The sequence below is a fragment of the Hippocampus zosterae genome, chromosome 3, assembly GCF_025434085.1.
Source record: "Hippocampus zosterae strain Florida chromosome 3, ASM2543408v3, whole genome shotgun sequence".
NCBI lineage: Eukaryota > Metazoa > Chordata > Actinopteri > Syngnathiformes > Syngnathidae > Hippocampus > Hippocampus zosterae.
This window is the reverse complement of record NC_067453.1, coordinates 31,092,227-31,113,713: the sequence shown is the minus strand read 5'-3', so window position 1 is coordinate 31,113,713 and position 21,487 is coordinate 31,092,227. Positions and strand designations below refer to the sequence as shown.

General features: G+C 56.2%; 3 protein-coding genes across 4 annotated transcripts in view; 1 reads left to right on the top strand and 2 right to left on the bottom strand.

Annotated features, from left to right (window-relative positions):
• Positions 1-21,487, top strand: part of LOC127598003 (pinopsin-like) — a 143,708-nt gene that overhangs the window by 39,499 nt on the left and 82,722 nt on the right. The window lies entirely within an intron of this gene.
• Positions 2,566-12,914, bottom strand: LOC127597992 (solute carrier organic anion transporter family member 3A1-like). Of its 2 annotated transcripts, XM_052061444.1 has the most exons (9): positions 12,078-12,914; positions 10,075-10,531; positions 5,610-5,708; positions 5,302-5,541; positions 4,846-5,010; positions 4,571-4,769; positions 4,296-4,440; positions 3,075-3,312; positions 2,566-2,967 (listed from the first exon to the last, which is right to left on the bottom strand). In XM_052061444.1, the coding sequence occupies exons 1-9, from the start codon at positions 12,243-12,245 to the stop codon at positions 2,618-2,620; spliced, it is 2,061 nt and encodes a 686-aa protein (XP_051917404.1). In that variant the 5' UTR covers positions 12,246-12,914; the 3' UTR covers positions 2,566-2,617. The 2 variants fall into 2 exon arrangements, with proteins under 2 accessions (XP_051917404.1, XP_051917405.1); XM_052061445.1 differs by lacking the exon at positions 5,302-5,541 and having other exon boundaries at positions 12,078-12,913.
• LOC127598004 (peroxisomal membrane protein 11B-like) lies at positions 18,633-21,417 on the bottom strand. Its single transcript, XM_052061460.1, has 3 exons — positions 20,726-21,417; positions 20,528-20,643; positions 18,633-19,731 (listed from the first exon to the last, which is right to left on the bottom strand). Exons 1-3 carry the CDS (start codon positions 20,779-20,781, stop codon positions 19,163-19,165), a joined length of 741 nt encoding a protein of 246 aa, XP_051917420.1. The 5' UTR covers positions 20,782-21,417; the 3' UTR covers positions 18,633-19,162.

The following is a 21,487-nucleotide window of genomic DNA, read 5'->3' as shown; positions in this document are numbered from 1 at the left end:
CTGACGTGTTTATCATCAATTCAAGGTGAGCTGTATCGAATCCAATTAATATTATTCACGTCCCTTATATTGATAATCGGCAATGCCTTCATTGTAAACACAAATTTTGGATCAATTTGATAGTGGGTGACACTATCAAATTTCAGCTGCAACACACAAGCATTGATGGCGTTTGTGTTGGTTTGGTTCAACTTACCGAAGAGCTCAAAGTTGAAAGCTGCTCGAGACGCCGAAATGCAGCGAAATCCACAGCGTGAGCAAGTTTCCATGCCAAGCATTTTCACTCCTCAAGTGTCAGAATCGAACACAGTAATAGTGACACGAAAGCGCCTCAGAGAGCAACCCCAATTTGAGTCACTCCAACTTGAAAGAAAACATGTCATAAAGGTCACCTATTTGCTGGTCATATAGAAGTCTTAGATTCAAGGAACGGGCATGACCCAAATCAATCCGTATTAAAAAATAAAACCACGCAAATCCTGTCCAATCTAGTCACAATGATTTCGCAGATTAGCCACAGCACTTTGGTTCCAGGAGCTGTGGTAACAAATTTAAAATGCCCCCAAAGTTGTTCACTTAAGTCCGACTGGAGTCAATCAACTTGATTCCTTTCCCCTGCGGCTGGCTAATCAAGACAAATCATACCGTCTGTGTCCCCTCAGAGAGAATCTTCTCCACACCAGGGCAAATATTAACAGAGAGGAGAAACAGGATCAACCCCCCAAAGCTGAGGCACTTGATTTAGATTTCAGTTGTTTTTTTTTTTTAGCAAGAGCTCCCACCATGCTTTGTGGCACTAAAAATCGTGTTTAAATGCATGTTTTGTGACATCACCTTCGTATTTGTTTATATATTCAGTCGTTTTATCTCCCTTTTCATAATCAGCTCATATCGATTTCAGTTTGCTTTCATAAATTTGGTTTTTAATGTGGTGCCGTGATGGAACCGGAAGTTCAGACAGGATGGGTGCGATGGTGCGACGTGTCCACCGGAGGGAGCCACATTCTGGCCTTGGAACCTCCTGTCTTGTGAGTTTTCAGTTGATAGGTTATTGCTAAGAATGAAGCAATCTATCACCTAAATCATCCAGCAGCTCTAGTGACATGACGGGACAGACTTTTTTTCTCACGTCATCACTTTTTCATGCTGGTAAAAGTCAAGTCAACTTTATTGTCAAATATGCTGTGTGCAACATACAGCACAGATGAAATGTCTCTCCTCTCAACCACAGTAGAGAGAGAGAGCGAGAGAGAGCGAAAGAGAGAGCTTTGAAGAACCAAGTGGAGAAGGCTTCCATGTGAACAGCAGTTGAACAAGGCTCAGTCGGTCCTAAGGGATGGGGGTCGCACAATTGCACTCGCGCGAAGGACGGGCTTCCGTCCGCCGCGAGAACAATTTGGACAAGGTCCGAGAGGCCACCCGAGTCAACGGTCCGAGTGGGGTAAAGGCTCGGCGACTCCCGGCAACCGCCCTCACTTTTGTGGAGCTCTCCAAAGGTCACTCAGTGCGCACTTGAAAAACTTGGCAAGCGGCCTGCGCGCTCCTTAAGACAAGGTGGCTGGCAAGCAGCTGAGGGGGGCCCAGTCTGCTGCCCCAAGACGAACGGCAGAGGCTCCGGCACGCCCCAACCCCGCTGAGGAGAAGCCAATTAGGAAGCGATTCAATCTACGCTTGGGATCGTATCGCAAATATGTTCTTGTCGTATTTCAACTTCATTCTTACATTTGGAAACAATATTCTAAACTTGCCTGCACGGGTTCATTTCAAGAGCTTCCAAGTACAGCAGACAAATCTTGATTTTTTTTTTTCAATTTGAACTTTATTCTGGTTACGACTAATTGAGGTCATATTTGCACATGGCCCTGATAGATACTCCTTGATCACAGAGTGCACCGTGTGCACCGTGTACACACACACACACACACACCACGTCCGACGCTGCAATGCAACCGTGCCAAAGCTGTACGAATGCGGAAACTACTGTCGTTGAGTCCAGGACACAATGACCTAAACTGGGAACATTTTTGTCATCTGCATCTGGCTAGCCTGCCTAGCGATGAGGGTTGCAAACTCCTGGGAATTTTGCACACCGGAAGATTTCCATGGAAATCGTGAGGAAGTCACGGAATTGTCGGGATTAAATGGTGAATGGCTTCAGATGACGGTTGGATGATTGGATCGGATCGGAATGCATTGACAAACGCCCCAAATTTGCGAGTGCCCGTAGTTGCCACCGGGTGGCGGCAAAGCACGCGGGAGCCACTCGAAAGCTTTCGAAGGTGGAGGATTTTCTGTCTCTCTCGACGCACGTCGACATCCTTTTCCTTGATGCCACCGGATGACAGCACAATGAAACCGCCGAGTTTTCGCGAGAATAACGTCGGACGGCTTAAAAAGACAAATCTGCCGCTCAATTTCCAAAAATGACCCATCGTTACTTCCCATGGAAATCCAGGCGAAACGTTTTCGCCCGGCCACCCGCCTGGCGCCACGCAGGCCAAAAAGCCACGGACTCGTGCGTTGGGGATGACGAATTGGCCGGCGGCGGTTCATCGGCGTTCGGACGCGGGACGAAGGGGTTCCTTGGCCAGAGGATCCGGCGTGCCCGAAGCAGTCGCTATAAAACCGACTCCACGGTTTCGCAATACTCGCGGTCCGACAGGTTATATATGAACTGCGTCCTGTCCGCTTTGGGGGCCTCCGAGAGCGACGGGTAGAAGTCGGCGGGGGCCACGTTGGCCTCGTGGCTCTTGATGTAGGCGTCGTAGTTGCGACGGAGGCAGAAGCAGGTGGTGGTGTAGAGGAGGAAGGCCACCGCCTTGAGGATGATGGCCAGGCTCACGTACAGCCGGCGGTACGACAGGTTGTCGTACAGCAGGCACGCGCCTTTGTCGCCGCAGTCCGAGCTCCAGAACAGGCACGTGGAGTCGATGGTGGCCCCGAAGATCAGGGGCGGCGGGATGAAGCCTGGCGGAACACCGACAGAAAAGCCCTTGACTATCCAGCAGTCAGAATGCCGCCCCCGCCCCGCGGCATCAACATTGCGCATCGGACGAGACGTGAGCGCGTCCTACCCAGGAGTCGCAGCAAGAGAAACAAGACGCCAAGCGCGTACGACTTGAGCTCGGGGGTGACGGTCCTGATGAGAACGATGACGGAGGGCGTCTGGGCCATGGCGCCCACCAGGCTGCACAAGCAGATGATGCACAGGAAGATGAGGAAGGCCTCCTGGCAGCCGGCCGTCGGGCATTTGCCCGCAACCGCCGTGGCTAATTCGCTCTCGGGGGAGACGCAAGCGCATCCGCTCAGGTTCTGCGCGCAGAGGGGAAAAAAAAAACAAAGCCAAAAGACGGTTGACAAAACAAACGCCTCCGCGCTACGACGTAACGGGATGTGCGCCGGGCGTGACGTGACGTGTGTCAGCTCGAGGAAGGAGGCAAAGATATTTGATTCGGGCTTGACCGTTGCACAGAAGCTGGGAGTGGACGAGCCAGTACATTAAAAAAATTCAAAAACATTCTTTTTTTTTTCATGATTCCAATATGTTACTTAAAAAAAAGAGAATTTCTCTGTCGGCACCATCTGAAAGCAAACCTTTGCAAAAATAGTCTTTGCAAGATAAACATCTGCTTTCATAAAAAGGGAGAGGAACGGGATCGTCTTTGCCGTCTGTCCTGCGTCAGCCGTGAACGTTTTAAAATAATACAAACGGACGGCCACGAGACGCAACGACCCCAACGACATCGAATTGGAAGACACATTTGAATGCGGAATTGGAAGGACATGAAATCTCTTCAGCGCATCGTTCATTTGACAAAACTGCACTTGGGAAATGAAGCTCTGCGATATTCCAATGCACGAAAAGCACTTTTGGGTGAGTTGGAGGAGAGACGCGAGTGACCTCCTCCAACTTCCCGGCATCGGAGTCCCCCCGCCAGCTGCTAAGGCTGCCCGTTGAAAAAGAGGACTTCTTCTGCCATGGGACGGAATTTCAATTTGAATTTGTGGGAAAAAACAAACAAACAAACAAACCAAGCAAGCAAGCGCTCTTTTCCGCTTCCAAAGAACCATGCATTCAACGCGGCTCCCAAAAGTAGTTCCGAGAGGGCAGGACGTAGTTCGCGGTTTTAAACATTGCGTACGCAACAGAACGGCGGAGGAATCGATTGCATTTCCGGCTTTGTCGCCGAACTGCCGGAAATGGCACCACATGACATTTGTGTTTTTTTCCCTTGCGACGAGGCCAATCGGCCGCGGCGTAGGCTCCACGGCGTCGCGGTCGGCGTGACGCATACCTGCCCGACGGCGCGGGTGCATCCGGCGAAGCAGGCCGACAGGTAGGTGACGCCGTCCGAGCCGCACACGGGGCTGATGGACGACGTGAAGCAGTTGCAGCCATTGATGCACGGCGCTTCGGGCCTCTTGCCCACCTGCAGCGTACTGAACACAACACGGCCACTTACTTACTTACTACGGTCAACTGTCCGCTCGCGGAGGAGGTCCCCGACGGCCTCCGGTACGGCCAGGACCAGAAGCGTCGCGGGACGGGAGCCCGACGGCGCGTCCTTACTTGTTGCCGTAGCTGGCGGTGACGCCCGCCACCGAGCCCGTGTCGCAGCCCAGGAAGAGGAAGGAGACGTAGCAGGCGGTGGAGATCAGGTTGACCAGCATGGCCATGCGAACGGCTCCCAGCGCCGACAGCTTCAGCTTCTTCACCAGCAGGCCTCCCATGAAGATGCCCAGGCAGGCGCACGGGATGGCCGTCATGCCTGCGCCGCAAAGGCGCACCCTTTCGCTGACGCCAAAGTTTGCTTTCGGGGGCGGACGGAGGGCGCGCGCACCCACCTAGCAGCTGGTTGGCCGAGGTGGTGGTCAGGTTAAATTGCTGCTCCAGGTATTTGGCCAAAAAGGCGGCGAAGCCGGCCACCACGGCGATTTCCATGCAGGCGGCCAGGATGACGCAGGTGAACACCGGGTTGGACAGCAGCTCTTTGGTCACCTTGGGGATCACTGCGGGCCAACGACAACGACAACGACAACCACGCGGCGATCAGAGCTCCGCGCTGACGTGACCTAACCCGGAGAAGGCTTCCCGTCTGAAGCCGCAACTAGCGAGCTCGACGGGCCCGTGACACCATCGCTCGGAGGCCCTCAAACAAGTCGGCCGCGCGCAGTCTTTGCCGTTGGCGGGCGCGGCACCTTCATTTAGGTGGCGCACTCGAGACGCTCGACGTCATTGGAAAATGCAACACTTCAAGGCATCAAAAGAAAAAAAAACAAGGTGCGCTGTGGAAGGCTCACCCCTGAGTTGCTGGCAGCAGGAGGGGGGCTTGGGAGCCTCCGAGTTGGGAGCCGGAGGAGCGGGCGGGGGCAGCATGGCCCGCTCGCTGTCGGCACCCTCCTCGCCGTCCTTGCGGGGCAACGACTGAGGGAAGCCGAACATGGGCAGCGCCGAGCAGAAGAGTAAGGCGGCGCACAGGAGGAAGCCCGCCCACCAGGCGCCGATCCACCGCGGGTCTTCCGGGCCGATTCCCAGCTTATCTGCGAGCAGGCCGGGCCCGGGTCACGTGCGCTCCGTGCCGGGGGACTCGGCGACCGAGGCCACTCACCGGCGTCGATGAAGACGGCGTCCACGTAGAACTTGGTGCAGACGGAACCCAGGATGAAGCCGCAGGCGGGCCCGAACACCAGCGTGGAAAAGAGGATCCCTGCACGCGGCACATGTGGGACAGCGCATGTCAAATTGCAACCCGACGGCATTTTCACACCGACCGGAGGCGGAGCGGCCCCCGGCCGGTTGACGCCAACGCAACATGGATCGGAAGCTTCCGGAAGAGACGGACGGCGGCTTCCGCGTGAACGCCGCTCTTCCGAGAAAAGTCATCAAACTGCACATCGTCGCATTTTGTAGTTCAACAAGTGTGTGGAAGTGTCCATCTATCTACTGTGTATTACACACACACACGCACGTGCGCTCCTCCAGTCTGCGAGCGCTCGCTCGTATGAGCGGCAATCACGAAATGAGCTTCAGCATGTCACGTTGAGCTCGAAGCCACAGAGTCATCGCTTCGTGCGCAACAAACTGGAGATAAGTGGATCACCCAAATGGCAGACACGGAAAGGAACTTTGTCGCCCCCTCCCCCGCCCTCTAAACGGACAACAGAAAATGCCGGTCAAAAAGAGAAGCAGGAAATAATTATAACGAGGCAACAGAAAAGGCTTGTGAAAAAAAAAACGGCCGGCAAGGAGAAAGTTTAGGCCAAATAGTCTCATGGCACACGAGAGGGCATCTCGGAAGGCAACAATTGTCAATAGTCTTGAAGGCAGCAATAGCAATGGCACGGCGTGGAATACTCCGGCAGGGAGTCGACGGCCGCAGCGCCTCGATATAGCAGCTGCAATCACCGACAAATGGCCGGCAGGCAGGCGGGCGGGTGGCAAGCGAGAACGCCTGCCCCCTGCTGTCAAATACCGAACGTGACACGGCATCAAATCATTGATGCATTGCGGCCCGATCCGACGCCCGCTCCTTTGGCCGCACTTGCGTCAAATGGAGCGCGAGCCGTAAAAAAAAAAACGAAAAAAAAGCTCCCTCGCCGGCAACATCGCGTGCAGGTCGTGTCCCAAGTCGAGACAGAGCCCCGTTTCCTGAGGAACATCTCTCTCCATCCATCAGATAAGGCCCGAGCCCAGCGAGGAGGAGAATGGACGGCCGCGGGCTCCTTTGGCAAGGCGCCGGCGCACCAAAACGCATTTGGCCCCGGAAGTGGCTCAGCGCTGAACAAAGTCGTTTGCGCCGCAGCTCAACGAAGCCCTTTTCAATGATCCTCCCGGGGGAGTACGTCAGACGTTAATTCGATCACGGAGCTCTGCTCGTCTTTATGCCTCCGCCTAATTTGTTTAGAGAGCAAGAGAACCAGGCCGGCAAAGTCTGTGCCCGCGAGCCTTTCCCTTTCCGCACTTGGAAAAAGCCGCAGGCGCGGATGGCGCCTGTTAGCTATCGTTTGAAACTAACAGGAATGTCGCAGGTCACGCTAATAAAAACAAACAACAACAACACAACACAACGAGCTTGATGGGTTGTCGTTTCACAATGCAACTAAACACGTCACGACAAACGACCAACCCGCCGCTCGCTAAGGGGCACTTGGTCTGCCAACAAAATGCCGAGAGGAGACCTGTCGCGTCAGGAAACTGGCCAGATTGATGGCGGGGGCGCATCCGGGCCCAAGATGATTGATATTGGTTCATTTCCCCCCCCGCCCCCACTGTCGATTGACAATCGCACGGATTAAAGCGACGGGCCATTTGGTCCGAGTCGCAAGCATTTAGTCGAGCCGCGCCTCCGGCCCCTCAGAAAGCGCTCCTGACAACTTTGCAGCAGTGCAATACAAACGCGAGCGACAAGGCCGTCTCCACAGGTCCGACCCCCACCAAAGGTCCCAAAGTTTGGTGACCTGGCAAGAAAAGTCCTAAGGAACAAGGCGTCGTCTCGGCGCACGACCGTGTCGGCCGCAGTCGTTTCTGCCGTTTTCGGCGCTCTGCGCGAAGGCAAAGAAGGGCCTTGGTCTCCCGCGCTAATCCCGCTCAAATTGGCTCAGTAATCCAGCCAGATGAGACACGGCGGCCTGTGGCGCTTTTGCAACCCAACCGCGGGGGCCAGCTTGATCCTCGTCAACGGCGAATAACGCCGCGTTAACGCCTACCCGTCAAAAGGACAAAGAAATGCTACGCCAAAGAGGGAGGCGGCGCGCGGACGTGCCAAAATGGCGCAGGTCAGAATTTGAGAGCGAGGTGACCGGCGTCGGAGGGCCACGCGCTTCCCGAACGGCCGCCGCCGTCAAATAACAGCCGCGCGAAAGCCATTTCCAGCGCGGGGATGAATGGAGGAAGACGATCGCGGCTGTGCAGTCTCTTCAAAACGAGAAGCCATCCGGGCAGCCGGCCCATTGAGGACGACGTTGCGGCGCGTGTTTCACGTTCACCCACCATAGGTGGAGCTGCTCAACATATGGGAGAAAAAAGAAACTTTTTTTTTGGGGTGGGTGCTTCTATGTTAACATCCGTTCACCCGTGAAGCGAACCGGTTCATCCTCAGGAGGGTGAGGGAGCCTATCCCAGAACACATTCAACCGCTTGCTGGCCAATCGCAGGGCACACCATTTCGAGCGTTCAACAAACGATCAAGCGGAGCTCGGCGACATGAAGGAAATCGGGCGGGCCGCTCGGTTGCTCCGAGGCCACAAAAAACAAAAAAAACAAGCGCGGCGGCATCTGCCAAAAATGAGAAAACTAGCCGGCCGGGTACCGCGCATGGAGCACGTTGCCCTTTGGAGAAGGGCCGAGCTGTGATCCGCTCTTAGGCCACGTGCCCCCCCCCACCCCCCCTACCCCCGGAAGCTGAGCGCCACCCACGTAATCTTTTGAGTCCGATTAACCCCGGGCTCAAGAAGCCCGAAGAGCGCTAATTGACCTCAATCAATCTCAATTCTTTTCCACACACGCGCGCACGCGCACAGAGAGATGCGTTGATTTTGAAGTACGAGGCTTCCAGATGATATTATTGTCTGGAGGGAGGAAAGAGTTCCTCAAGTCCAAAATCAGGGATTGCTTGATGTCGGAGTGATGATGACGCTTGGAAAGGAACATGGCAAAATGAACGCGTCACGACAACAGTCAAGTGGAAGAGTGTAGGGCCGTGGTGTGAAATGTTTCGGTGTGCGGCGGGAGGTCGACCTTTGACCCAGATCTCTTTTGGATTGGGCATATCGGAAGTGATCGTTGGTGCCGTCAACAAGCAATTCCCAACTCTTAATGATTCATGTTTCATGATTTCATGAGGCCTCGCTTTCAGGCGGAGGGCCCGCCGGCGCGAGCCTCCGCACGACTTGCTTTTCACGAGCCTTTTGCGCTATGCGCGCACGACCCAACCCACTGCCGTCCGCCGCGCGGGCGGGTCGCTCGGCATTCCTGCCCCGCGCGCTGATCGCGCCTCGCTCAAAAGTCTTTCTACAGAGGGCTCCGTCCTTTTAGCAATTACCCACAATGCACTACCGGCGGCCATATTGGAGGGCCATACACAAATGGGCGCGCTCCGATTTGAGCCCGCCCGCAACGCGCCGCTGGCCGCCGACGAGCTTCCCGAGAAGACGGCCTCCGAAAATTCTGCCGACGCCCCCGTCCCCCAAATAAAAACAAAATACAAAAGGCAGTTTTTCCCAGAAGATGTCTCATGGCCGCCTTTCTAACGCCTCCACGTATCCGATGCGCATCTTTGGCGATACGGCGGGAAGTGATCGCAAGCGTTGCCGCACGCGCCTCGTCGTTTGAGGAGAGAGCGGGCGCCCCGTCCGAGCGGCGGGTGGGACGGACGAGACTCTTCTCGGGAATTTGTGGGACGGGCGGCGGCACCTGCGCAGCCGTCTGCGAAGCACATGTGACTCATGTGCAAAGCGCTTCTCCCCCTCGCAGATTTCTCCCATTTTCAATCCTCAAATCCTCTTCGAACGCTCGGCAGGGACGCGACGCCACTTAGACGATGCGTGGATTAACTTTGATTAAAAAAAAAATCCACCGGCGGGGCGAGCGTACGTCACGCGCCCTCAAGCCGCCGATGTCGGCGTCGCGGTGAAATCCGAGTCCGCGGGACGTATGCAAAACCCGGCGGGGGCGAGCCGCTCGTCCGGCCACGTGACGAGCGGCGCACGCAATCGGCTGAAGAATGCAAATGAAAGGGTCGGGGCGCGCGGGATCGTGCACAATCTCCTCCATTGACGCCGCCGAGGGATTGCGACTATCAGCTGAGCGCCACTCAATAGCGCATTGTTCCGAAAGGCCGCCGCTTACTTATGGCGGGAGGCGGACGGATCCGAGGGCCGACTCCGAGGGCGCCCGGCCTCGCTCTCACGTTCAAACCAAGACTTTTTGGGCACCTCTCATCGCCCCCCCCCCCCGCCCCCACTACTAAGTCTCCGATGCTTTCCGTCAAACGCGATCACATCGGGAATCACAATTTGGCCTCTGGTTGGCAGCCGGCACGGGCGCGGCGGGTGCCCGCGGGGCGCGTCGCTCACCTATGTAGAGGGAGGAGTCCTTCTTCTTGACGTGATCGTCGATGTAAGACACGCCCAGAGGCTGCACGGGCGTGGCCCCGACGCCCAGCAGGACCTGGGCCCCGATCAGGAGCAGGTACATCATGTTGGTGTTGCTGCGCTTGGCGCACACGGCGTCCTCGGCCGACTGGACTTCGGCGCCGCTGGCGTTGGAGCAGACGTCGCGGCCGGCCTCGGTCGTCCACGTGTCGCCGATCTCGTACTGCTTGGTCAAAAACTCGGGCAGCGCCGACAGGAGGGCGCCCAGGGCCATGACCACGCCCCCGCAGCCGATCAGCCGGGGCCGGTGCGCCTTGGCCCCAAAGTAGCTGACGAAGAGGATGAGCGCCAGGTTGCCGATCTCAAAGCTGCTGGCGATCACGCCCGCGTCGGCGCTCTGCAGGTTGAAGCGCCTCTCCAGCGTGGTCAGGACGCTCACCTGCAAGGCAAAGCTTTGCTTACGATAAAGCCACCGTTTGGCGCGCTTGCCACCCGACAGACAGAGATGGGCGGACGAGGCCCGTTTCTCAGGACGGCAGAAAGAAGGTGGCCATGGCGTCAGCAAACGGCTTTGGCTGAAGCGGGAGGGGGCTCCGCCACACGTCCGAGCCGTTCCCAGGCTATTTTGGAACCGGTGGCAAACGGTCCCCGGGGCCGCAATGAACATTTTCCATTCTCTCAGCGGCCCCCCCCCCCCAAATGTCCGCGGCCATGAGAAAGAGTCCAAATCAACCGGCGGAGCATTTTTGACGCGCGCGGTTGGCCGCAAATCAAAAGACTCGAGCGAAATCGCTCGGCGCGGAAAATTGGTCAACATTTGATTGGCCGCCGGCTGCCGTGATCAAACCTGTGCGGACGATTCAAACTAACAAAAGTAGCATTTGATCGGCCACCCAAGAGTAGAACTTGTTTAAGACGCGTGGACACGTTTGCTTCCTCTGATTACTCGCCACGAACCTTGTAAGGCCGTTACATCTTGGAATGCGTCGAAAGCGCCTCTTTTCAGCTTGTGGTAGGGAGCCGAGGAAGCAGCTTCTCTGAGAATAAACATGGCTAAGCGTCGGAATGAGGAGACTCGGCCGCCTGAGGATCGGCGCGGGACCGAACGCGTCGGCCGGAGGCGTCTTCGTTCAATTTGAATCGGAACAAGAAGTTCAAGCGACATTTGCGGCACAATGGATAAACCGCCGCCATGCTAAGAAGACGCCCACGCCTCGAAGGGCTTTGGTGACTTTGTTACTTAGTCTGGACGTTGAGGAAATCCTCTTTGGCGGGGGCTGCGGCCGTACTGGGGCAGACCGGCACGGGGGCGACTCGCGTTCAATCGGACATTTCCTATCCAAAGTCCGAGAAGTATGGTGAGCGCTCAGACTGAATACTGGTATTGGGGAGAAAAAAAAACACAACATGGTGCTGAAACCCTCCCCCCCAAATGTTGCCCGCTCTTTGGCCTTGGCAAGAGGAGGCCAAGAATCGGTCCTTTGAGGTGTTTGCGATTCGTCCTTCAAAGGCTCCCTGATGTCATGGCCTGAAAGTTCTGACGTTGCGCACCCCCCCCCCCCCCCCCAGGCGCTTACTCGCCGTTTGTTTGTTCCCATGCCGCCTATTTTAGGGTTGAAGTGCCCTGAAGGGGAAATGTTGCCCTTATTTTACACAACAGGATAAAAGACTTCCCTCTCGACTTTTATTTGTATTTTTGGAGCCCGAGAAAGAGCGGCAAGAGAGAATCCAGCTCACTTGGGACCGTTACATGAGTAAGTGGAGGGGGGGGGCTCCCAATTTCAGCACACGACAGTGTCCCCGTGCTCTTGACACGGGGCGAGTTGCCCTCGCTGGCTGATTTGCAGTCGGAAAGTCCCCCCACCCACCCACCCACACACACACCGTCCGTCACAGGCCACGGCGTGTAAGTTGCCCATCCACCAGCCGTGCAGTGGGAGCCCGCCCGCCGAGCCGCGCCGAGCCGCGCCGCGCCGACAACTCACCAGGTAAGCTCCGACGGTGCCCTGGGCCAACATGAGGGCGCATTCCGAAATGAGGAATATCTTGATATTGGAGAAGCACGACGACGACGACTTCTTGCGGGGGGCGTCCGCCGGCGGCACGTCGTCCCCGGCGCTCTGGCGCGACCGCCGCTGCTTCTTCACCTGCATGGCCGACAAAGTTGGCGGCGGCTCGGCCGGCCGAGGTCCCGCGCCGCTCAGGGCGTCGACATTTGGCGTGGAGCCGCCTCGTCGGAAGTTTTCACTCTCACCCACGCCCAACAAAACAAACTAGCAAACACCCCCCACCCCCTCACCCTCCGCAAACAAAAAAAAAAGTCTACTCGAGGAAGCCGAGCGGCACACGTCCGAGCACCTCGCTGGGTCGCCTAAACATCGCCGCCGCCGCTCTCCTCTTCCTCTTCCTCTTCCTCGTCGGCGTCGAACGCGTGAGGTGGGCGACGGTGGCACAAGGCGAGCATATGGGCTCTCGAAAAAGTGTCCTCCGCGCGGCTCTCACGTTCTCAAGTCTTCCTGCGAGGCGTCTGTCTCCCCGCCCACTCGGAGGTTCGGACGAGGGCGCGGCGAGGCGGGGGCTACGCTGGCGCTCCCTCTCTGGGACCGGCGCCGCGAGACCCTCGTGCCTTGACGAGAGGGCAACTCGATACATGGCGCCCTCACAACTCGCACGCGTGACGGGCGGACGCGGGACGACGACGCCAAATCAAAGGGGGACGCCGAGCGACTTTGGGGCTTCCTTTTCGCTCGGTCACGTGACGCCTTCTGCCGACGTCACGCGCCAGCCTCGCGAAGACGCCGTCGGCCGACTTTCGTACGGCGTTCCAAAGCCGGACGGAAATAGACGAGCGCGATCTCGAGAAAAGTACAACACGGTCACTTGGCGAACACGAAAAAGACTTTTAGAGCGGAGAAATACTTACAACATTGCTCATAAGGTGCCCACTGATTGATCTGTTTGTTTTTTCGACCTCTTTCTTGCAATGTTTCTCATGACATATATAATGTCATGAATCATAACTTCATTCATGGCCAAAGTGACGCAACAACACGTGGCGTTGTTGTCACTAGCCCAGCAGAAGTTGTTGTGTGCGTGTGTGTTTTTTCTACCCTCTATAATATTGTATTTGGTCAAACAAATATAAGCGTTTGGGCATTCATCCTTGCGCTTCCTTCTGGTGTGCGCAACCGGGCCGCAGTGCAGTCACGCAGACCCAAACGAAGGGGAGTTTCGACGCTATTGTGACTCCGCAAGATGGAATACTCTTTGTCTTGTTTTTGTTTATTTCCAAGCAGAGAACAAAAAGGATCTCCCACGGGCTATTCTTATATTGTCTGTCTGCATGCCGTCAACCGTCAGCCGCTTCAAAGGCTTGTAACACGAGCGCATGCGGTCCATGGCCTTTGTTAACCCAGCTAAGGCCTATCAGAAGGTAGGCTTGTGTCCTTCCAAAGACAAAAGGCCCTTTGCTTTGATGTTTACTTTGACAGCAAACTGTGGCGATGAACAATTTGACGCCTCGTTTTTGGAAGAAAGGTCGGCTCGTTGCAAAATGAGCCGACCGCAAACCACAGCTTGCGTCTTCGACAAAGTTGCGTCACTTCCGGTATATCTGAAGGTAGCGCCGCAAATGCCCCGGAGGGGGCCGGCCGCTAAAAACGGATGGCGGCCGGCTCTTCGCGGAACGAACCGTGTTTTCGAGCCGCGTCGCGGGATGACGCCGGAACTCGTCCTCGCGCGCGCTCCCAAATTCTCGCGCGTCTTTGTGCGTGATGATAAAGCGGCACGCCGATCTCGGCGGCAAGGCGAGTCGGGTCGTCATGCCGGGCGGCGAGGGCTCCGTCAGGAATGTTTGAGTAGATGAGCCGCGAGTTGTTTTGTATTGTTCTGCCCGGAGGAGGCTATTTTTAGCCTTTGGAAAAAGGGTGTGGACAGTGGGAACGAGGCCCCGCCTGTCAGCCGGCAGACGCTGGGGGGAGGCGGGGACGTCTGCGAGCTGACGGGGAGTCCACTTTTGGACAGACTACATTTTCCTGCTTCAACTTTTCAGGGAAAAAGAAGCAGACAGAACTTTTATCACGGGAGGCAAGAGAGCGGGGCCACGGCAACAAATTCCAGACTGGGGAGTATGAAAAGAGATTGAAAGGGGCGGGCGGGTGATTCCGCCGAGAGTGTTTGAGATCTTTCGAGGCGTCGTCGCGTTGCTCTGGCCGCGAGCGACAAAAAGCAGCGGCACTCAATAGTTTCGTCTTTAAAAAAAAAAAAACAGGTTCGAGCTGTTCGTTGCCACTACCGAGTCAAGTTCAATGTCAAACGGAAGATAAACGAACGAGAATGTCGTTTTGCGTCTTGAAAAGAACCACACAACTTTGCCCGAAGAACGCCCGCTAAGATGCGACGCAAAGCGCCGCAGAAAGACGGATGGGTGGCATCGATCGTCGCGGCGCAACAGAGGTCGCGACAGAGGTCGACTTCTTACGCAAAGAAAGAAGCGCCGCCCTGCGAACGTTGACAAAGACGGCGCTCGATGAGATTCGCAGAGACAACGACAAAAGTCGTTTCCCCGTTAGACAAAAACAACGTTCAACGACAACACAGATCGTAACACTTTCAAACGTGTCAAAAGTATAGAGCGGGGAAAAAACCCTTTCTAAAATCGCGAAAAGAAAAAAAAGGTTCGGAAGACCTTCGTCAAAGCAGGCATGGGGGGGGGGGAAGCTGGATTTCAAAGCATTTACGTTCGGACATCTGTTGGCCGCTTATTCCGTTTGCATGCGTCATGGCAGCCATATTGCGCTTGCCCGCGTTTGTTTTGAAAAGTGGGCTTGACGGCAGTTTGCCGAGCTCTGCTGGATTCATTTGGGATGACTTCTTCTTCAGCCTTCCAACTGCGGAACAACAAGACGCCGGGACTGTACTTGGTGTCCACAGTTGGAGAGACGCGATCGTGTCCGCTTGCGAGCAATCTCTCGACATCTCTTGTCGCGAGCAGCAAAAGGATTTCAAGATAGCGTACCGACTCGGCTGTCACGTCATCGCGCTTGCCGAATATGGTCGGAGGGGGCTTTAAAACGTCGATCAGGAGCCGGGAACGGCCCCCGATGGGGTGGGGCGGTGGGGGGCACGCCATCTCAAAGGCCGCGCACGCGTCCCGCTTTTGCCGAGGCGTCCTGGGAGGTCAAGGCGCGGCCGAAGGCGCACGCCGCCTGCTTGGGAATGCGCAAAGTGTCCCGAGAGGCGAAAAACGTTTCTCTCTTTCACGGCGCGCGGAAAGGTCCAGCCTGCCGCCGTCGGTCTATTTGAGAAGCGTCCGCCCCCGCCCGCCCCGTCTATTTTTACACCGCTCTCCATTCCTGGGCCGGCACGCGGCGGCGGCGTCCGGGGGCCGCAAACATTCAAAGTTGTGCTCTGCGCCCCGCTTCCTCTCCGGGTTCAATCCGGCCGCGGGCGCTCATTTTTGAAGGCGCCCGGATGAACTCGGAGCTCCTTTCTCGAACCCGGGACGTCTCCGGCAGGCCGCTTTCAGCGAAAGCGAAAGCGCCATCCGCCGGCGGAGACGCTCGCGGTCGTCTGGAGTGAGAGACGAGCGAGCGGAGGAAAAAAAAAACAAAGCAAAGTTTTGAGCGCTGCGACATCATCTCGGCCTCGGAGCCTCCAGTGGCGGAGAACCTTTTCCGCGCGGGCTCCAATTAGTCAGCGTCGCCAAACGCTCGCGCTCCAAATGTCAGGGGCTAAAATAAGCAAAGGGGGAAAGCGGCCGAGCGCTTCCGATTTCATCCGCTGCTGGAGCGGGACGCGGCCCTTGCTTTCGTTTTCCCGGTCAAGGAAACTGCCAGCATGGGAAGGACCTCGCCCCGTTCTGTTCCCGACTCAAAGGGGGAAAAAAAGCTCCGATAAGCCACTCGGTTTCATTCCGCCCGCAAGAGTTGCCGGATCGAAACGAGTCCAACGTCAACGTTTGCGGCTCGGCCGGCGGATATTCGCACGGCGTCACTGCGCTCTCGGCGTGAGGCGAGCTTCCTTCGCCTTTGCAGAACGGGAACGAGGAGAGCCAATCCAAGTTTTGAAAGGCTGCCGTGAAGCAATGTGATACCTTTCAAAATGCGCAGATAGAGAACGCGCAGAGTACCAATGTCCCCCCCCCCCCCCCAAAAAAAAGCGGCAGGCAGCCTGCTTATTTTGGTGCCTGTCGTTTTCCTGCCATTCAGGACAACCGGGGAAATACTTGAAACGGCACTCCATATGATGCAATTCCGCTCGGGACCGATGCGAGCCGCGACTGCGTTTCTTATTGATCCCGTGTTTGATATCGATACATCACGTCGATATCATGGACGAAATGAAGGCCGTGATGTTGAAGGTACGATTGTGAGGAGCGCATTCAACGGGATTGTTGGGAATATGTCAATGTTTTCGTTCCGTCGTGAATGGCACGTTGTTCAAAATAAGCTCGATCACGGGATTTTCCAAAGAAGACAGGCGATCCTATTTTTAAGGAGAGACGTCGTTTATTTGCAGGCGATTCCGAGCCTGCCCCGGTTTTATTTCTCTCCGGCACATCATCGTAATAATGACCACGATGATAAGAACGGTGCGGATTGGGCGGCGCGGACACAGCGCAGAGTTCGATTCAGGGCCTCGGCTTCCCGCGTTCTTCCGGTGCCTGCCCGAATGGCTTTTCTGCGGCTTTCCTCCCGCCTTCCAAAAACACGCCGGCTCTTGGATGCCGGTTATTTGTCTGGCGAGCACACGCGCAAAACCCAGCGGCTCGACTCGATCCGCTTTCCGACTGCGCAGCGCCTTTTCTTTAGCGAAAGTGGGCAATGGCGTTTGTGTCACGTTCATCTTGAGGCATTGCCAAGAAAAAGGGCGGGGCTACTCCAATGACTTCTGTCCTTTGCTATGGTTGACGTCTCACCCAACTGGAAAAACTCCCCTTTTTTTCTGTTCTTTCCCGGACGAGGCCTACGGTGACTCTTTTTCTCCGCAAGCGTCATCCGACTGGTCCGTCTGGTTGCCGAAGCGACTATGCAAACGCCAAGTACCCAAATGACACCGCCGGAGCATGTGCCGCGGCCGGCTGTCGCCATGACAACACGAGAGGCGTGGCCCGTTTGAGGGCGAGGCGGCATTTTCCACCACCGACAAACGTGGGGCGGCGTTCGGAGTCCTCCGAGCGGAGTGCTTCCTCCCAGGGCGAACCGCGGAAGCATTATTTACAACTCCGCATGAAATTGCAGCCATCCGTTCGGAACGGTCTTCGTCGTTTGGCCGCGCGGCTTCCGGGAGCGCCCGTGTTGGCTTTTTGGAGCGATGTCCGATTCGTTTGGCGACGCCAAGTTTGGCTCGTGGTGACACGAAAGAGTCCATTTGACTCGCAAAGTCCGTTTGTCTTTACATTTGCAGGCAAACGCGAGTTTGCAACGGCAACAACAACAATCTAAGGAGAATGAAAAATGCTACTTGCCCCGTCACAAACTTGAAGGGGAGGGGGCAGTCTGGAGCCCGGAAATGGAGCGCATTTCAAACCGCGCGTCACTTGACCAAAGTATTGTGACGTGCAAGTCTGTTGAAGCCCACCGGACACACAACCGAGCGAATCTTTGACAGGCCACAAGAGGGAGCCGGCGTGCCGCTCTTTCAGCGCGACTTGCTGAAGCTGTAGCAATTTTTCTTCTTTTTGTGGCTATGATGCTGATGGTGACCCTTGCAGACTGGAGAAGTCCGACGCGCCCGAATGTCGGTGCGCTTGCAGCGCTCGGGCACGGTTGCAATGACCGGCGGGGAAATCACACTGAGCCTCGCCGCCCCCCATGCACGGGAAGGCAAAAAGGGGGTCGTGCTTCGTCTGTCTGATGTGTGCTGCCCTCTAGTGGCGACTATTCCAGCAAGCCCGGCCGTCCATCCATCCGCGTGATCCTCACAACAAGGGTCGCGGGGGGGAGGGGATGCTCACGTTGAAATGTGACGATGGCGGCAGAGGTCACCGTTGGGGTCGCTGGGTTGAGATGCGTGCATAGGCGGAGACCAAAAAGGGTGACGCGACGGGCAAAAGAGAAGAAAAAATTAAACTTGCCGGCAAGGAAGCAAACTTCCGTTCCAAGACTGGCGGCGCCCGCCCAAAGGCCTTGGTCCAGTGCCAGCGAGTAGTGCTTGGAGGGTGGGGGCGTCTATTAATCGTTCCAGAGTCACACCAGTTTTAAAAAAAATACACGGTGAACGCACCTACACAGAAAGTTACACATCGGACTCTAAGCCGCATTTTGTGGGCCAATACCCACCAACAGTAGCACTCGGGCTGATACGGCAGATTTGACAGCGAAGTAGTTCCGCTTGGATTCAAAGCTTCCACTTGGAACGATGCAAAAGCTTTTCTTTCGAGTTGAACATGAAACGGCGGTGACTTGTTAAGATCAAAACCAGCCATAAACACTGAACGATAGATCAGAAGTTTGGGATTCCAATCGTCACCGGTCAGTGGAAATTGTCGCAGAAGGTGCCAGGAATGCAGCAAAGTATTTGGCGGCCACCAAAAGAAGTCAAAGAAGAATGAAGTTTTAATTTGCGCAAGAACAACAAACCGATTGTCGCCAAAACTACAGAATGTCATCATCTGTCAAAAGGCATACGGACAAACAGGAATACGGGTTTGATTGAACAACTGGCGCACAAGCTTTCGAGGGTGCAATTGAAAAAGGGACCCAAAAAAGAAAGTATCTGGAAATCCCGAGTGGCTACAAAAAAAAGAAAAAGTCTATCCAAATAAAAATGAAGACGACATTTCTGAAATCAGCATCCAAACTCCATTTTGGGCCAGAGTCTGTGATGAAAAGGAGCCGCGGGCCGCCGTTTCGTCAAATAGACGGTAAGTTTCGATCGTCGCCGCGGAGCGGTCCAGGCTTTGGATTCGATCCGCGTCGGTGCGGCTTTTCAAGAAAATCGAATCGGGAAGCAACGAATGGGCGGCCTTCGATTCCGAAGGGTGTCCGGGCCGAGCGCGGAAACGTATCGCGCCGCCTCCGGAGCGATGGCGCGGCCGCAAGTCCCGCGGCGGGGGCGGGAAGAGGCCTCAGGCTTCCAGTCTCAGCTCGGGCCGCACCAGGGTCACGATGCCGATGAGCGAGGAGAGCAGGCCGCAAAAGGCCAGCGTGCCCGGATCCGAGCGGTAGATCCCCAACTTGTCCAGCGGCATGGGCAGATCGCACGCATTTTTGACGGTGTCCAAAAGGACGGCCGGCTGCGATTTGAAGCCGCGCAGGAGCAGGAGCACCAGGGCGTCCAAATGAGGGATGACCGCGGGGGCCACTTGGGGACTCTGGTTCAGATGCAACATCATTTGGCGCCGGAAGCGCTCGTCCCCGGCGTGCCGCAGCGCGAGCCGCAGCACGAGGTACGCGTCTCGGGTCAGGCTCATGACCAGCGAGAGCAGGTAGAAGCGGCAGGCGCCGGCGCCCCAGCGGCCCCGGTCCAGATCGGGCAGGAGGCCCGCGCCGGCGGCCCACAGCGCGTTGTCGCACATCAAGTAGAGGGCGCGGTTGACGTTGGCCGCGGTCAGGCAAAGGCAAAGCACCGGGTCGGAGAGCCGCGCGCTCCGCTTGGCCGCCTCGCCGGCGTCCATGGCGTTCCCCAGCCTGAACACTGTCAAAAAGACCACACGGGAAGAGGGCTTCAGGCCCGCCGACAAACGCGGCTCCAAGTCGCACGCAAACGCCACCGTTAGCAAACCGGCAAACGCGCGCCCTCGCCGTCCGCTCGCGCTCCCGTTCCAAACGCCACCGAAAAGAGCGGGCCGCCCGCCGGCAATTTGGAAAAAGCCGGGACGGTCAAAAGCGTCCGTCTCCGAGTTGGTTTTGCCTCAAGGTCTCTCCTCCGCCCGTTCCTTTCGTCCGCTGGCCGCCGACGAGGCTCACTTCCAAATATCCCCCGATGAGCACGCGCGCGCGGAGACATTTGGGCAGGGAAAACCACGTTGCCGACGGCATTTTCGGAATGGGAATCACTTGGAATGGCACAAATGGAACCTTCTTCATGAGAAGAGCAGCGCGGGCGTCGACATTTGTTTGCTCGGGACCATTTCAAAGGCGCTCATTCCGTGTTGTTGTTGTTGTTGCCAAAATGGTGGCCTCTCGTTTGCTTTCCCAAAATGGATGGTCAGATAGGACTGTTTGGAGACTTGACGGGACGCAACGGGATCTTTGGAAATCAAGCAAGGCGCATCATTGGCCGGTCCGATCAGCACACAAACTAACTTTGACATGAAACTTTTCAGGAGAACGGAGAAGAAAAAAAAGGGGTCGCCTCGCCTCGGTACATTTACGCAACAACAAATCGATCGCTTGCTTCGAAAGACAGAGTTGGCCGTTTCCAAGTCAAATAGGAGTTGCAAATATTCACCTCAAACACGGCGCAAACAGACAAGCTTGGCCCTACTCACACTTTCGTCCGACACTCAAGTTGGCCTCCAGACTCTTGAATTTGGTCACCAGCTCCTTTCGCCGGGACTGATTTCGCAGAGCGTGCGCGCACAGGGCGGACGCGAACTGGGTGGCTCTAAACAAGCGGGCAGAAGACGACAGTCGTTGACCGAGAAATACTCGTCGCTTTTCTTCGCTTTCTTTCGCCACGTACTGACCTGAGAAGACGGTCCCTTCCCTGGCTCTGCTTGATGACGTTTCGCAGCGCCTCCATGGCTCCACTCGGGCCACTTGTTGCACGGCGCGCTCTTTCCAGCTGAAAACTGACCTGGACTGAGCGCAATGCTCGGCGACCGCGTCGCTCCGCAACGAGGCTCGCTTTTCAAGAAAAACAAACGGCGGTTTGCATCGACCGTTTAAAAAAAAGCAACTTAAATGACGCTCGTATGTGGCTTCGCAAGCAGGTGCCTTGGGTGGCTTCTTTCAACCCGGAAGTGTTTGCTTACGGAAGCCGAGAAAGTCTCTGTCGCGGTCCATACGCTTGACCCGCGGGATAAAGTCCACACCAAGAAGGCCGGAACCGGCATCGAACCCGAGACCTCCGCGCTGTGAAGTCGGCGCGCTAACCGCTCGTCCGCTCGTGAATGTAAAAAAAAAAAAAAATGAAACGTCCAAAATGCGCTTCCCGCTTTGAGAGCTGCAGCGCAATTGCGACACTGGCGTTCGCATTTCTGGCAGCTCCAAACGAAAGCTGCTCGGGTCAATGTTCGCAAGTTGAACGTGAGCTCACCTCAGTCGCCCGGTACGGAAGGCCGAGCGTCTCCCTCGACCTGCACGTGGCACCCCCGTTGCCGTGGTAACGAAGCACTTTCTCACAGTGACCGGAGGGGGCGCGCTCTCTCTCTCTCACACACACACGCACACACACACACACACACACACACCTCGCTGGCTTTCTTCACTATTCATCATTGACTTGT